Genomic DNA, 18,517 nt, shown 5'->3' on the forward strand with positions numbered 1-18,517 from the left:
GACCAGGGTGCCCGTGCACATGGCGGCGGCGGAGGCGCACTATAAACTCACACAGGAAAACACTAGACTAGTGGATGTCATAAAGGCATAATTCATTTCATGTTTTGGTTAACTAATTCTATAAATACAACTCCCTTGAGCTATAAAGGGGAAAAATGCAAAAGAAATTTGCCGTTAAATTAATTTAGAGACACAACTGCCAGTCATTTTTACATTCGTTTTTTTTTTTTTTTTTTTTTGGGGGGGGGGGGGGGGGGGGGGGGGGGTTAATATTAGAGTAGCCTAATAAAAATGTTTAGTTGGACACTGCACAGCCCCACAGTAGTCTACACTATAATTAATATTATAATTGATTAAATTCATTATTATTCATATTATTAAAACTAATTATTAAGTCAAGTTTACAGTGTAGGTTGTGCGTGAGTAAGTGCATTTGCCGTGGATCAACCTCTTACATGCGCTGCAGGTAGGCTGAATAATAATCTTAATTATAAATAAGGAAAATAAAATAGAATTTAAACCACTCCTTTGGCACTGAAGCCATGATCTGTCTCCGTTTATGTAAACAGTATCATTGCATAACCTTCATTAATAAAATCATAGCGAAAGCATATTATTATTACTATAAAAAGTATATTGCTGCCTTTGGTCAGTAACTCAGGCAGTAATGCAAAGTGATGAATAAGTGAATAAATAGCCTAAATGAAAGGAACAAATGGGACCAAAATCAGTCATCAGGTCAAGTGCCCTCCTATGGGATTAAACGCCTCCTCAGTTATGACATCCTGGCACCAGGCCTTGCTATAGCGATACTTTATTTTTTGTAAAAAGAAGAAACAAAAGCGGAAACTGAAAACCTGGCTGGTGAGATGGCGATAACATGGATTATCTGCTCATCAACGAGAAAAGGTCGCAGACACGACACCGTGACGACGTTGATCATACGAATGCAGTTTGTGTATATAATCCTTAATATTAACAACTAATATTAACAACAAATCAATAACTCCTCTCGCTTTAGACTTGTTCTTGTCGGCGAAATATAGGTTTATTGCATGTACGAATCAGATTATGAAGTATGATTAAGAGCATGCTTTTCCTTCATTGCATCCTTTCCGTAAGGTGTTTTATTTATTTATTTATTTTTTTTTTAAGTGGTGAGGACAATATTCACTAGCAAAAAATGTTTCTCCCGTACCAGCAACAAATTATGCCTCTGTGTTTACCCATAGCCTACCTAAGTTAATTGACATTTTATGTAAAAAATTAAGAAATAACAAAAACCAAAGAATTATGCTAAAATATCCGTATAAACGTATGTGTTTATTTTTTTAACTTTTGTTAATGAAACAACACAATATAGAGCCAATACAATATAATGAAGTTAAATATTAAATAACTGTAACTGCTTGAAACAGTATAATAATAATTAAACATTATATTTTTAAGAACTTCACAAATAGCCTAAATGACACTTTAATAATTAGTAATAATATAAATAGTATCTAATAATAATAATAATGACAAAATATTAGCCTAGTAACAATATAAGTCAGATGTTGAAAAACAAACAAACAGCGTAGTCTATTAACCGGTTTAAACCGGAATAATTGTCCGGTTTAAGCAGACCTAAATGGAGTTATAATGATTCCAGCAGCACTGAATACATGTTCAGACGGTGTGCTTGTAGTGCAAATGCACAAATATTTTTTCGCAACTGTAGCCAAGAGAGGGTATCTTGCTTCATTGTTCCGCCATTTCTCTGAAAGCAGGTTTCTGCAAAGCGGTTCGTTCTTAACTACCAAATATGTCACTACATTTCTCATCAATGTCTTCCATTTATCACTTTCTCTTTTGTATCAGGCCATTTTTGAAAAGGCCTCTGCGATACCTGGCTGACTAGCTGGGCATTTGCGTTCAGAAGACATGAATTGATTCTTAGACTTTACACACCTGAAACTTGTCTATAGCACTTGTTCACTGCTGCTCTTATAGTTGTGTAAATTGCTTCCTTGTCCACATTTGTAAGTCGCTTTGGATAAAAGCGTCTGCTAAATGACTAAATGTAAATGTTATTTGTGGCTAGGTGGCATTACCGGAGATGACTCTGGAGATTCGACGTGTTTGCCCATTTAACACTTATTTTTTTAAACAAACCCTACAAAATAGCTTCATCCAAATTATTGGCTCGCCTTTCTCGTTCGGCACAAATCCAAAATGTTCCCAGATTGGCGATGTAACATTTGGTTTTTCAACGAGATTCATGGCTGAGCTTGAACTTGCTGAATCGTCACTAACGTTATATTCTAACAGACATGTAATACTTGGCAACATAATGGAAATTTGTGTTTTAGAGTGTATGACATCACGCACTACCACCGGTGGCAATGACAACCCATGACATATCACGGTGGCCGTCAAAGCCCTAAATGGCATAGGGAAAAAGTATTGAACACATGAAGAAAGGGAGGTGTAGAAAGGCAGTGAAAGCCCAGATGGCAGCTGAAAGCTCTCAGTAGTTTTTCAGCAACCCTCTGCCCTTCCTCAGTGTAAAAGAATATTAGCTGCTTCCATCCAACATCTACATGAAATCAGAGTGGACATTTTAGCAAGACAATGATCCAAAACAAAGCCGAGGAAACTCTCAAACGCTTTCAGAGAAAGAAAATCAAGCTGTAGAATGGCCAAGCCAATCACCTGACTTGAATCCAATATAAATTACAAATTAAAGATCAGATTTGATAGACGAGACCAGCAGAAGCATCAAGATTTTTACACTTGTGAAAGTTTGTGAAAAAAATCACACCTGAGCAATGCATGTGACTTCATTCTCCATCTGAGAGGCATCTTTAAGCTCCAAAAAAAGCCTTTTATACAAAGTATTAAATACATTTTAGTAGTTCAGCACTTTCTCCTTGTGTCATTTTATTGTTATTACACACACACTGTAAAACCTAACAGTGAAAATCACTACATGAAATAAGTTAGTTTAACTGTAGTTACTTCAACTTAACGAATAGCAGTTATGGTGACGCATAAACTGATTATATTAAACAGAACTCAAACCTAATGAGTTATGAATTAATTAATTATACTTTTTGTGTTAACTTGACTTTAATACCAAGCCATTTAAGTAGCTATATATTTGTTTGGACTTAATTTGTTCTAAACTGAACTCATACCGATTTAATAACTGAACTTAAAATGTTTAAGTTACTAATACTATAAATATTTGACGATATCAATACAAATAATATATATGTGTGTATGTATATATATATATATATATATATATATATATATATATATATATATATATATATATATATATATATATATATATATATATATATATATATATATATATATATTATTTGTATTGATATCGTCAAATATTTATATATATAAATATTTACATATATATATATATATACATATATATATATATACATATATATATATATACATACATATATATATATATATATATATATATATATATATATATATATATATATATATATATATATATATATATATATATATATATATATATATATATGTATTTATTTACAGTATGTATATGCAGGGCTTTACACTAACATCTGCCAACCTGCCAAATACGGCTAGATTTCAGCGGTGGCGGGTAAGACAGACACTCCCACTAGCCACTTTGGCTGGTTGAAAATAATTTTCCCAGATAATAATTCCTAAAAGCAGAATTTGACAATAAGGATGGTACAATATGCATGCAAAGGCGATCTTAGAATTGAGAAGCAACACGAATTATGAAAATAACTGAGTTCGCAACTTCACGCGATCAAAGCAGGTGAATACCGAATGAGAGGATAATCACTCGTGCTAACAGCTGAGGTGATGCACGCGACTGTTTATAACGCGTGCGCGCTCCTGTTTCCTTTCGTGAAGCAACTGTGTCTAGAAACACAACTGGTGTGATCGGTTCTCTTTCAAATAGACTAGACAAAAAGTGATGGACATGCACCCACAGTCTTGCTGCTTTCAAGAGTTTTGACACATTTAAAATTTGTGGCTAAGGAAGTAATAATTGTTTATGTTTGGTGTGGTCAGAGATAAATTTGGTAAATTCTTCATTTTGAGCTCTGAAAATTATGTGAAATAAAAACTAATTGTAATACTACAGCCTGAAACCATGACCCATTTGCTCATAATTATTGAGCAAGCTCATACACGACACACAAAAAGTGAAATGAATGAGGAGGCATATTGAGATAACGCAAATTCTAAATCAAGTCATTTTAGCATGTAGAAGTCATGGCGATGTGGCAATGGCGAGTGGCTAGTAATGCTGGAAAACTACAAGCCACAGTGGCTGCTGATCAAAACAGTTAATGTCAAGCCATGTGTATATGTAAGCTTACAGTACTCAAACCGCTTAGCTTCAAAACTTAAATGGTTTGCCGCAATCGGTTTCCTTAAACAATTTGAGTTAACTAAACTTGTTGGATTTTACAGTGTAACCATTTTTCAGATCTTTTATTTAGTTTTATTTTTATGTTTGTATTTTTTTGTTTGTTTTTTTCTGGTTCAACTCCATGTCAACAGCTCCTTTAGAATATTTTTCCCAGAAAAAAAAAACATGACGTGTTAAATACTTTTTTTCCACTGTACATAAATAAGTAAATAGACTCCATAATGGACTAACAAACCTGAGGAACTGTGAATTTCTGGATTTTGTGGGCCTACTGATGACACATTCCTTTTTTTTTGAAGAGAAAAATAACAACAACAACTCCATATTTGTTGCACATTTAAATCTTTGAAGACTTTTACATGCACAGACTGCTGCATTGAAATACACGAAAGGTAATATCAGAAATAAACATCATAACATAAGCACTTAATGATTACATCAACTACATGGGTAGAAATCTATAGACAGCTCTGTATATAAAAACATTTTAGTCCAATAGACTGTCAGGAGCCCTGTTTTGCTACAGTAGATTGGCGCTTGTAAATGATGCAGCACGGCATAAATCCCAGAGAAACAGCCCAGCATCCTGAAAACCTGTTGACTTTACACACCATTTCTGGCCAATTAGCCGAGTCTTTCACCAAAACCACATGGACAAGAGCTATTGAGCATGGGATATGCACACAGCAGACATGCTCACTTTTTCATATAGTGAAGTATTTCATTCATTTTAAGCATCTACAGTCAAGCTGCGCTGGAGAGTTTTGCACCATGTAACGATGAAAAGACGTTTCGTTATGGAAATACACACCCACCGGCCACTTTATTAGGTACACCTTACTAGTACCGGGTTGGACCCCCTTTTGCCTTCAAAACTGGAAATATTCCTCAAAGATTATAGTCTATATTGACATGATAGCATCACGCAGTTGCTGCAGATTTGTCGGCCAAAGATCCATTCCACCGCATCCCAAATGTGCTCTATTGGATTGAGTTCTGGTGAATGGGGAGGCCATTTGAGTACATTGAACTCATTGTCATGTTCAAGAAACCAGTCTGGAATGATTCATGCTTTATGACATGAACTGCCGCTCACTGGATATTTTCTCTTTTTTTGGATCATTCTCTGTAAACCCTAGAGATGGTTGTGCATGAAAATCCCAGTAGATCAACAGGTAATGGATAAAAAACAAACAATAACTCTTTGTTAAAAATTTCTTAAAAGCTGTTTTCTAATAATTACTTTCTTTTGTCTTTCCCAAGATGACAGTACATCATATTTTACTGCTTGTTTACCAGTGTTCGGCTTGAAGTGCATTTTAAAGGCTTAAATAGGTTAATTAGGTTAACTAGTTAAGTTAGGTTAATTAGGCAAGTTATTGGACAACAGCAGTTTGTTCTGTAGCCAAAAATTCTATTGTGCCCCTTTTTACAAGATGTAAAATAAGTCTCTGATGTCTCTAGAGTGCATGTGAAGTTTCAGCCCAAAATACCACACAAATAATGTTTTATAACTCTTTGAAACTGCCCCTTTTTAGGCTTTGATCGAAATTGTGCCGCTTTGGCGACTGTCGCTTTAAATTCAAATGAGATTGTGCTCCACGGCTTCTTTTCAAAAGAGGGTGGAGCTATAAACGGCTATGTGTCACCATAGCAGCAGATTCAAAACTCTAATAACAGACAGCTGCTTCTCACTCAGGGCTGTTTATGCTAATGAGGGAGAGATCATCACTAATGGGTGGGGCTTTCCCACTCAGAAGATATCTACAAAGGGAGAATGTCGATCAAACTGTTTCTGCAGACTCTTTTTAGGAAGTGGGATTATAAAAAATATAATTAATTAACTTTTACAATTAGAAGTGGCCAATATTCACACATTGTTGCCATACAACTGTGTTGAAACTGATTTTTGTATAATAGGTCCCCTTTAAGGCAACACACATTCATCCAACCATCATTAGCAAGGCCATTTTAAATTTCCTTAGACATACAGGACTGGAGCATAGGATATAGAAGACGTTTTTTTAAATTATTTATTTAATATCATTATTATTTTAAAAAAATTATTATTATTTTATTAAAATTTTTTAATTTAATGTACTTGAACCCGTGAAGCTCCACATCCCGGTATAGTGGGTCGCGGTATGCACCTTAACAAGTTGGTTGTGATCCGCCCTTAAATCAAGAAAGAAGAAGAATCCAACCACCAGAGGGAGACATCACCGAAGTACTAGCTCACCTCATTTCCCTCTGCCACTTCCTGTATGTAGCACATTTAAGCCATGTCAAAGAGCTTAGAATCACCAAGTGGCGACACTCAATAGAACGTTTCATTGCAACAGCAGCGCCCAGCAACAGCCCCGCGATTTTGCCATTTTGAAATCATTTTGATTCATTTTGAATCATCATTTTTGCTGTCGCGATGACAAGCAGCTGCTTCGTTTTTTATTTATATATTTTAAAAAAGCACATTAAAGCTGAGATACAACCTGAAAGATGAGCACTTTTAATAGTTTATTTTACAGACTTATTATATGCTGTTGTTCTATTGGAATTTTCATTCCAAAATGTCTGCCGCTTGACACTAGCGGCATCTAGTGGCTGCTTCCCAAATCGCACTAGAGTGTCGCCTCTTGGTGATTGTATGCTCTTTAGCCACGTGGTGCTACAAGCTAACTGCAAAGTTTTGCCAGTACCCTCTGGGCTCAATTAAAATGATCTAAGCGCAAAGTCTAAAGCAGATGGCGCAAAAACATCAGGGCCCTGTGCGAATCCACTTTTGCTATTTTAAGGACAGAAAAGTATGGTCTCCGCCATGGCTATTTAAACAATGTGGCGCAAAACGTGAAAATTAGAGTTGCACTGGTCTGAAAATAGCAACAAATCGCATCCTACGTGTCTTGCCTTATTGAGCCAGGTGTATGCTAGGACACTCTGTCTTACTAAGCATGAAGTGATATGTACATGAAATGAAGGAGATAAATGATAATTAGTAGGAAGTCTACAAGATTAACTTTGGTGCCTAGCATATCTAAACTGATTATTCGTTATCAGAGTATGTGAACTGAACCATGACGTCTTGTATAGTGACGTGTTACACCATTACATTCTTAATATATAATACACATATGATGATGACTTAGAATATGCGAAAAGTAATTTCTGTAAATCCTCCCTCACCTTTGACGGGACACTCCAGGGTGAGGTTGGCACCAGAACGGACCCTGATAACACCTCCAACCACCACCTTCAGACTCGTACTCTTCAGATCTGATGTGTTTCTGCGTGAGGCAGCGATTGTGGGACTTTCTGTTTAAAAATGGCATAAAATGGAGTCACTATTGGGGGTATAGCAAAAACACAACTCAGTTCAATCCACAATACTTATTTCAATAAACAATAAGCTCATGAGACTTCAAAATGGGGCTTTTCTTTAGATCTTTCTTTCTTTCTCCATCAGATTACACAGTACACCAGAACATAAATATTCATGATTCTATACTTACAGTATCTAAAACAAAACAAACAGGAAAATAGCAAAAAACTGAATTGTTTGCACTCTTTCACTCACTGCATATATTAAAATGAAGCTAAATTTGTTATGTCTCAACTAAAGCTTGCTCATTTTTTATTATATGGAACAATTCTCGCTATTAATAAACCATTATCTATGATTGTCACCTTAATAAACTTCTAATTTTCTGCTTATTAATAGTTAGGTTTGATTTAGGCAAGATTAGAAATGTAGAATAAACTCATGCAGAATATGTACAAGTACTAATAAACAGCCAATGTCTTAACCATAGGCAGGTAATAAAACCACGATTTAATAGTGAGGATTGGTACTTGAGTTGAAGTTTTATTGTGAGTGAACTATGCAACACTTATTATTACACATGATTATTTCATGCATTTCATTACTTTATAAAACAATATATTTTGAGAGTCCTAGTGATAAAAGTGTGCAGTGTCTCACCGGCTAACAGAACTTGTGTTGTTTCTGAATCTGAACCCAGTTCATTGATGGCGGTGCATCTATAGATGCCTACATCACTGGCACCAGGGCTGGAGATGTGCAGCTCTCCACCACTGCTGTCCCATGATACCCTGGGGAGAGCGAGAGAGAGATAAACGTCCAATCAGCTTTACTGTACTATTATGAGCAAATAGCTTTATTACATTTCCAATTTTTACTCATATAAAGTTTTAAAATCAACTTGAAATATTACAGTGTGTTTTTTTAATGCATGTTGCAATTGTTACTTGATAAAAGCCTGTATCTTCTCGCATAACATGAGCGCGGTCTCTCATACAGTATAAGATCCACCAACAGCAAACCACCATCATCCATTTAATTAATTTTTTCAAAATCATGTCCTGACCTATTTTATTTATTTATTTATTATTCATCAGTAGATTTATTATCCTTTTCACATTTAAAGTAACTAGTCCTACTGAAAAAAGCAGCTTAAACCAGCCTAGGCTGGTTGGCTGGTTTTAGCTGGTCGACCAGCCTGATTTTAGAGGGGTTTTGTCCATTTCCAGGCTAGTTTCCAGCCATTTCCAGCCTGGTCTTAGCTGGTCTTGACCAGCCTAGCTAGGCTGGCAATCCAGCCAAAACCAACTATGTGCAGCTTAAAACAGGCTGGTAAAGCTGGTTTTAGATTGTTTTAGCTGGTCATTTTCCAGCCCGACCAGCTAAAACCAGGCTGGAAATGGCTGGAAACCAGCCTGGAAATGGACAAAACCCCTCTAAAACCAGGCTGGTCAACCAGCTAAAACCAGCCAACCAGCCTAGGCTGGTTTAAGCTGGATTTTTCAGCAGGGAGTTGATTTTATGATTAGCAAAAACATTGACACAAAGATACTAACAACAAGCTAACGGATAAACTAATCAAGCAAAATACTTGTTGGCAAACATGCTAAACGTGGTAGAAGCATCCTAGCAATAAGCCAGTTAAACATGTTCAAACTTGCTAATTCATTCTTAAAACATAGAAATTTATACTAGCAACATACAGTAGCAATTCACAAAACGGTTTTAACATGCTAAATAGTACTAATAATATGTTAAACATGTTGGGAATTGCTACTAATGTTTAGGTCATATTAGAAACAGCGTTTTAAGTTATATTAGTGCAAACAATATGATAACTTACGGAAAACATGTTATTTAATGTTTAAAAAATGAATCATTCAAGACATAACATTTTAGAAAATGCTTTCAATGTGTTACAACATGTCCATTCATGCGTGGCACATACTAGAAGCTAATTTATAGTAACAAAATGCCAATCATGCTACATTCATTTTAGCAACATGCACATTTAGCCTACCAACAAGTCGAGCATGTTGTAACGCTTGCTGGAAATATGCTGATTCATATTAAAGACAGGGTAATCAATGTGAAAAATCATGACTCATTCAAGAAATGTCATTAGCATTAAAAAACGTTATCAACATGCTAACAACATGCCAATTCATGTGTGACACATACCAGCACCAAGATAATTCATAGTAACAAAAGGCTAGCCATGCTAAATTAATCTTAGCAACACGCACAGTTAGCCTACCAAGAAGTTGACCATGTTAAAACACTTACTGAAAACATGCTAATTCATGTTTAAAAGCATGAAGCATTCGAGAAATGCAATTAGCATTAGAAAACACTAGCAAAATGCTAACAACAAGCCTATTCATGCATGACATGCCAGAACAAGCTAATTCATAGTAACAAAATGCTAGCCATGCTAAATTCATTTTTGCAACTTACACATTTAGCCAACCAACATGTTGAACATGTTGTAACATTGCTGGAAACATGCTAACTCATATTAAATGCATGCTAATGAATGTTTAAAATCATGAATCATTCAAGAAACGTAATTAGTAGCCTATTAGAACATACAGGCTATCAACATGCTAACAACATGCCAATTCATGTGTGACACATGGCAGAAACAAGCTAATTCAAAGTAACAAAATGTTAACCATGCTAAATTCATTTTAGCAACAGTTAGCCTACCAACATGTTGACCATGTTGTAACGCTTGCTGGAAATATGCTGAAAGACTTGCTAATAAATGTTGAAACTCAAGAAGCATTCAAAAAATGCAATTAGTATTAGAACAAGCTATCAAGCATGCTAACAACATGTCAATACATGCATGACACACGACAGAAACAAGCTAATTCATAATAACAAAATGATAACCATGCTAAATTCTTGCCAATTCATAGAGAAGATATGCTAATTCAAGTAAAAACACCCAAAAATCTCTCAAGAAATGTAATTAGTATTAGAAAACCCTATCAAAATGCTAACAACATGCTAATTCATGCATGACAAATGCCTACAATATCCTAATACATAGTAACGAAGTGCTAAATGTGCTAAAACCATTTTTGAAACATGCTCATTTATTCTACCAACATGATGACCATGTGATAAGGCATGCCAGAAACATTGCAATGTTATGAATGCTTCAATCCTTCAAATTTGAAGCGTTTCCAAAGTCATTTCAAACTTTCAGACCTGGAATTTTCAAGCAAACATCAAAGTTCCTCATCAAACTCATCTAGCTGACTTTAAAATGAGATCCACCAATACAGCCACCATACAACCATCATAGTGTATCAATTCCCCATTGACAAAATCTAATCCCACCATACAGGTTTACTCCTCCAGCAAGCCATTTTACTTGGATAACATCACAACAGAGAACAAACGAGGACTGAAACTTCCGCTTCATGCTGAATTTAAGCATTACCGACTAGTTTACTTAAACCGGGTTGTACCTGGGTTAAAACAACGACTGGCCTCTTCGCATTACCGAGATGAAACCACAGGAGCTCAATGAACCACACTGTACTCTTTCAGTGAAAAAACACACACCACGAACGTGTCTTAATCAAGTCACACCATCAGCTCGGGTCGAGATCTGGTTCAATCTCTCATTTCCTGTATATCAATCACAGGTTTCCCCTCGGGCTTGTCACGTGATCTCCCTTCAGCAATCAGGAATCCCAGAAGAGCCAATCAGAAAGAGTGTGTGACGGCCTCCTGAAGCTGTTTATATACCTGATTCAAGTGTTTATTGTGCAGACGCCATTGTGCGGCTCGGGGAGTTCATTCATCTCACACTTGAGAAAGTCTCCAGAGCTTGAAAAAGAGGAACGTAATAGTTTTACATTCTTAGGCAGATCCTACAGAGTGACGGTATTATCTTAACATCTGGCTATTTTCCCTTAAACTAGAAGAAATGCAATATTTAATACATTGTTTTTATGCTCTTAAAGGCACAGTATGTAATTTTGGCCACTAGATGGCGTGTATTCACAACAAACAAAGGCATAGTTTGATGATGCAGTCACTGAGTGTGGAATCATGGGAGTTGTAGTCTTCATTAAATCCTATGGGACTCCTGCAGAAATCATGTTGATGGATGAGCTAAAGTGTTCAATTATCATGGCAGTAGAAAATAAAGCTGAAACCTGTGGAAGTGAAATGAGATGCTAAAGCAGTAGCTGATGTAACGTTACAAACGTAACGTGTCAGGAAAGCAAAGGTTTTATTATACCACAGTCCTTCGGATACGGTTATTAGACTAAATATACCGTGCCAAAACCAAACCAGCATGAACACACAGTACACAATTAAATTGTTCAACCTCAGGCCAACTATTCATTTATTCTTTTACCTTCGGTTTAGTCCCTTATTTATCAGGGGTCACCACAACAGAATGAACCGCCAACTATTCTTGCATGTTTTACTCAGCGGATGCCCTTCCAGACACAACCCAAGACTGAGAAACACCCATACACACTCATTTACACACGCACACTCATACACTATGGCTAGTTTTGTTTACTGTGGTTAGCACACTGTCGCCTCACAGCAAGAAGGTTACTAGTTCGAATCCCGGCTGGGCCAGTTGGCATTTCTGTGTGGAGTTTACATGTTCCGGGTGCTCTGTTTCCCCCACTGTCCAAAGACATGCACTATGGGTGAATTGAATAAACTAAATTGTCTGTAGTCTATGAGTGTGTGTGTGTGAATGAGTGACTATGGGTGTTTTCCAGTGCTGGGTTGTGTAACGAAGACCAGCTAGTGAAGTGCTGTGCAAGTAAACCTCACTCCTCTGCCAATAGCCCGGGATCATGAGGCTGAAATCATGTCGTGTTTCCACTGTCGGGCTAGTAGCTCGCAGCATGTCGCGTCGCGCAAACCAGCCCCCAGATCGTCCCCTGAATCAAACGTCACACAACCAGCCCGAAGTGCTGTGCAGGTATACCTCACTCTTCTGACCTCATCCACCCGACTCCCATGCCGAAGGTCGCCGGTTCGATCCCAGCTTGTAGCTGGTTGGGTGGTGTAGGACTGGTGGGGTTACATTGGTGCCATGATCTGGATGGCAGTGAGGGGGGTGAGTGTAATGGAGGCCAGCTAGTGAAGTGCTGTGCAGGTAAACCTCACTCCTCTGACCTCAGAAAAGTGCTCTAGCGACAGACTCTAGAGACCATGGTCTTTAGCCTCTTTGATAGAGCAACTAACTCCTATGCGGAAGGTCACCGGTTTGATCCCAGCTCGGAGAGGGTTGGGTTGTGTAGGACCGGCGGGGTTACATTGGTGCCGTGACCTGGATGGGAGTGAGGTTTAGGAGGGTGAGTGCAGCAGAGGCCATGGTCTTTAGCCTCCTTGTTAGAGCAACTGACTCCCATGCGGAGGGTCTCCGGTTCGATCCCAGCATAGGACCGGCGGGGTTACTTTGGTGCCGTGACCAAGATGGAAGTGAGGTTTAGGGGGTAAGTGTAATGGAGGCCAGCTAGTGAAGTGCTGTGCAGGTAAACCTCACTCCTCTGACCTCAAAAAGGTTCTCTAGTGACAAATGCTAGAGGCCATGGTCTTTAGCCTTCTTGTTAGAGCACCCAATGTCCATGCCGAAGGTCGACGGTTCGATCCCAGCTTGGAGCGGGTTGGGTGGTGTTGGACCGGCGGGGTTACGTTGGTGCCGTGACCCGGATGGGAGTGAGGTTCTGTATTAGAGGCCAGCTAGTAAAGTGCTGTGCAGGTAGACCTCACTCTTCTGACCTCAAAAGGTGCTCTAGTGACAGACACTAGAGGCCATGATCTTTAGCCTCCTTTTTAAAGCAACTGACTCCCATGCGGAAGGTCGCCGGTTTGATCCTAGCTCGGAGCGGGTTGGGTGATGTAGGACTGGCAGGGTTACATTGGTGCCGTGACCCGGATGGGAGTGAGGTTTAGGGGGGTGAGTGTAGCGGAAGCTAGCTAGTGAAGTGCTGTGCAGGTAAACCTCACTCCTCTGACCTTTGAAAGGTGCTCTAGCGACAGACTCTAGAGGCCATGGTCTTTAGCCTCCTTGTTGACTCCCATGCGGAGGGTTTCCGGTTTGATCCCAGCTCGAAGCGGGTTGGGTGGTGTAGGACTGGCTGAGTTACAGTTGCAGCTGGAAGGACATCCACTGCGTAAAACATATGCCAAAATAGTTGACGGTTCATTCCACTTTGACAACCTCTGAAATAGAGACTAAGCTGAAGGAAAATGAATGAATGAATTGATATGATCAGTCATCTGCTCTTGAACAGACTGACTGAGTGCTCAAGTTTCACTCTTCATGTCTTGATTGCGGAGTGAAACACTGTTTGTGTTCATAAAAGTGGACGCACAGCAAAACAGATGATCTGTAAACTCTGTAACCCCTTCATGAGGATACTTATGTAGACATGTCGGCTACGAACCAGGCTTAAAAGCACAATGATTCCCTGGCAGTTAACAGAGATCTCAGCGTTTCACTCAATCATGCGAACCGATAAGTTCAATTCACCTTTATTTGTATAGCGCTTATACAATGTAGATTGTGTCAAAGCAGCTTCACATAAAAGGTCACAGTAAATAGGAACAGTGTAGTTCAGTTTGTAGTGTTTAAGTTCAGTTCAGTTTAGCTCAGTTGGTTTAATAATCACTACTGAGAGTCCAAATACTGAAGAGCAAATCCAACGATGCGCAGCTCTACAGATCCCGAAACATGCAAGCCAGTGGCGACAGCGGAGAGGGAAAAAAAACTTCACTAAAGGTGGAAGTGAAGAAAAAAAACCTTAAGAGAAACCAGGCTCAGTTGGGCACGACCCAACATAAGCCTGTCAGGCTTGGTTTCAGTACATTATATTTTACTAGTTATTTTTCAAGATACTAGTATTCAGCTTAAAGTGACATTTAAAGGTTTATCTAGATTAATTAGGAAAGTTAGGGTAATTAGGCAAATCATTGTATAATGATGGTGTTCTGTAGACAACTGAAAAAATATTGTTTAAGGGGGCTAATAATTTTGACCTAAAAAAAAATTAAAACTGATTTTATTCTAGCTGAAATAAAACAAATAAGACTTTCTCCAGAAGAAAAAATATTATAGAAAATACAGTGAAAAATTACTTGCTCTGTTAAACATAATTTGGGAAATTTTGAAAAAGAGGAGGGCTAATAATTATGACTTCAACTGTATATCATAGAAAACTGATTGGCTGTGCAGAGAAATCAAAACCAGTCACTTCTCACTCATTTTCATTTAAAGATGCTGTTATTACACAAGTCCTATATAGACTATATAGACAACACACAGCATGTTCTGGACGACAGACAGACAGATTACGAGAGTCCAGCGAGCTCTCATTCACTCCCACCCAAAGCCACAAAGGGAACACCGCACAAAATGTGCATTGTATCCCATCCAGCACATGTCTGCTGAAAACCCACTCATTCAGAGGCACTAATAAAAACACCGCAGCTGAGTCATGTCTGAAGTATCGAACTCATAGAAAAGATATCATCTCAAGTGTGATGGCACGTCTGGACCGGCTCACAGGCACAAATGTGTGCGCAAAAATCAGTTTCGGGACAATGGCAGCACTGTTTCCACAATCGCAAGCACCATCCCGCTGTACACTTGCATGCCATGTTTAATGAAAAAAAATTTAAGAAAAATTACAATGATTGCAAAGGCGTGTTTGGAAAAATACGAGGTGAAATATGTGATCTGTTTTCTTGTGTTTTTTGCATTTGAATGTCTCTTACTCATACTTAATGCAAGACATATTGCCTGAAAACAAGTTGTATCGTTTTACACAACTTTGCAAGTCTCGTTTAACTAACATTTGCATATTTCAACTGAAAAACAAGACAAGAATAGTGATTTCTGTAGTGTTCCTGAGTTGATATAGACAGTGTTTCCTACATAATCAGTGCTGTTTTAAGAATAACCTGTTAATAATAATATTATAAATACTAATGTTATAAATAATAATAATAATAATAATAATAATAATAAATTTAGCTAACTGTAATAAAAATATTACATTATGAAAATTAAACATGGAAAAAACTACAACAGAAATATATAAACATAAACAAAAATATAAAATAATAGCATTATCATTATTATTATTGTTAATATTATTATTATTATTATTATTAATAGTAACAATAATCAATATTAAAATAATAACAACAACAATAGTAACAATAATCTTAGCTTACTGTAATAAAAATATTACAATATGAAAATTAAACATGGAAAAAACTACAACAGAAATATATAAACAAACAAAATATAAAATAAAATAAAATACTAGCATTATCATTATTATTATTAATATTATTATTATTATTAATAATAATAATAATAATAGCAATAATCAATATTAAAATAATAACAACAACAATAATTTTAGCTTACTGTAATAAAAATATTACAATATGAAAATTAAACACGGAAATATAAACATCAACAACAATATTAAATAATAATAATATTAATAATAATAATAACAACAACAACAACAACAACAACAATAATAATTTTAGCTAACTGTAATTAAAAATATTACATTATGAAAATTAAACATGGAAAAAACTATAACAAAAATATGAATAAACATCAACAAAAATATATATGTATATAAAAATATTATCATAATAATATTAACAACAAGAACAATAATAATAACAATAATAATTTTTGATAACTGTAATAAAAATATGATATTATGAAAATTAAACATGAAAAAAAAACTACAATAGAAAAAATAAGTAAACATCAACAAAAAAATATATAAAAATTAATAATAATAATATATAATGATGATAATAATAATAATAATAATAATAATAATAATAATAATAATAATAATAATAACAACAACAACAATAATAATAACATTAACAATAATAATTTTACCTAACTGTAATAAAAGTATTATATTATGAAAATTAAACATGGAATTTAATTCAAGAACTGTACTCTTCCAGAGTGAGTAAAAGGGCTCGCAAAATCACTCTGGACGCCTCACACCCAGCACACTACCTGTGTCAAGCACAAAAACAGCCAGACACAGGAAAAGTTTCTTTCCTCAGGCTGTCTACCTTATGAACAGTTAAATATTCCCCTACTGTGCAATAAATATGTGCAATACTTTATCATACGTACTTGTACACAGCACCTTATATCAATATACAATGCAATACTCTCTACATTCGCACTTGTACACAGCAACTTAAAACCTGTATATTTATAACAATCTGTACATACAACTCAACATCCAGGTTTCTTGACTAACCGCATCTGTTTAATGTTTTTCTTTTTTTTATATATATTTATTTTGTGTTGTCACTTGTCACTTTATGTACACTGGAAGCTTCTGTAGCCAAAACAAATTCCTTGTGTGTGTGTGAAGCACACTTGGCAATAAAACTGATTCTGATAAAAGTACAACAAAAAAAATATAAATAAACATAAAAAAATAAAATAAAATAAATATCTATATCTATATCTATATCTATATATATATCTATATATATATATATATATATATATATATATATATAAAATAAATACACAATATTAATTCTTTTTCCACTGCACTATGACTTTATATTCTTGACTGTAAATTATTTCTGTTAAAGCAAAGTCAGACCTTACTGTCCTAATTAAACAATTAAAATCAAGGCATGATCATATTTTATTTTGGTAAAATAAGCATAATCTAGAGGCCTTTGCCTTTCATATAAGCCACTTCTGATACCAAATGATCAACTAGAAGTCAAGTTATTACTTGTTGCTCCTAAAACTTGGTTAGGCGACAAGACTTTTGTCAGGAACTGTAATATTAAAATCATTGATTTAAAAAAACCATACTAACATACCTCATAATCATTACAAGTTTGACAATGGCTTTGTTTAAAAAAAACAATAACTATTAATACTCTATGACTGTAGTACTCCCAACATTTCAAGATATTTTTCATCTAAATATCAATCATCACGTTTCCAACAGCAGCAGGACCGGCAGTGGTGTGAGTTTTAATCCCCGTTCGCAGCTCGAGGAGTAAAGCAACCTTGTTAGGATGTGATTTAAAGCGCGGCGGTGGTGCCAAGACACATCTGAATGAAGGAGCACGAAAGGGTGAGACTTCACACGGCTTTAGAGTCTGTGAATGTCAATCACCTCGCCTGTGTTTTGCTTCACATTCGGCCAAAAATAAGAAGCGCGATGTGAGCGGCACAGCAGAGACGGCTCCGAGGCCACGAGCGGATGGAGGCGGATGGAGACACTCAGCAACTTACAAAACTGCTGCTCCGGTGAGCTTCTCAATGCACAGGACATGAAAACACTTCTGTGGATTAACCAAAGTCCCTTTAAAGTACACATGACATCAAAACTAACCATATTGCACAGGGGCGCAACTGCACATTTACTGAGGGGTATGCGGGTTCAAGTTTTGCACCCCCCCCCTCTCTCTCTCTATTAATCCAACTATATTTTATAACAGGCAAGTGACAGTACCAAAATATTTCCATCAAAAATTAAGGATATTTTTTCCTCATCAACATGCTTCAAACAAATACACTTCGCAGCTCTAAACACAACTGAAATAGCATGAAATAGTAAAAGTATAATTACACTAAGCATGTTAAGTCACAAAGAATTACATCTCATCCCACCCCAAATTTCTTCTTGATTTCATTTTCCTCACTAAATGATTATAGCACC

General features: G+C 36.3%; 1 protein-coding gene across 1 annotated transcript in view; it reads right to left on the bottom strand.

Annotated features, from left to right (window-relative positions):
• Window positions 1-18,517, bottom strand: part of adamtsl3 (ADAMTS-like 3) — a 328,086-nt gene that overhangs the window by 56,539 nt on the left and 253,030 nt on the right. Inside the window, exons 22-23 of the mRNA XM_056461028.1 lie at window positions 8,430-8,560; window positions 7,634-7,762 (exon numbers count right to left, since the gene is read on the bottom strand). Coding sequence (XP_056317003.1) covers window positions 7,634-7,762; window positions 8,430-8,560 — 260 coding nt within the window. The remainder of the gene's footprint in view (window positions 1-7,633; window positions 7,763-8,429; window positions 8,561-18,517) is intronic.

This window comes from Danio aesculapii, chromosome 7 (genome assembly GCF_903798145.1).
Source record: "Danio aesculapii chromosome 7, fDanAes4.1, whole genome shotgun sequence".
Taxonomy (NCBI): Eukaryota; Metazoa; Chordata; class Actinopteri; order Cypriniformes; family Danionidae; genus Danio; species Danio aesculapii.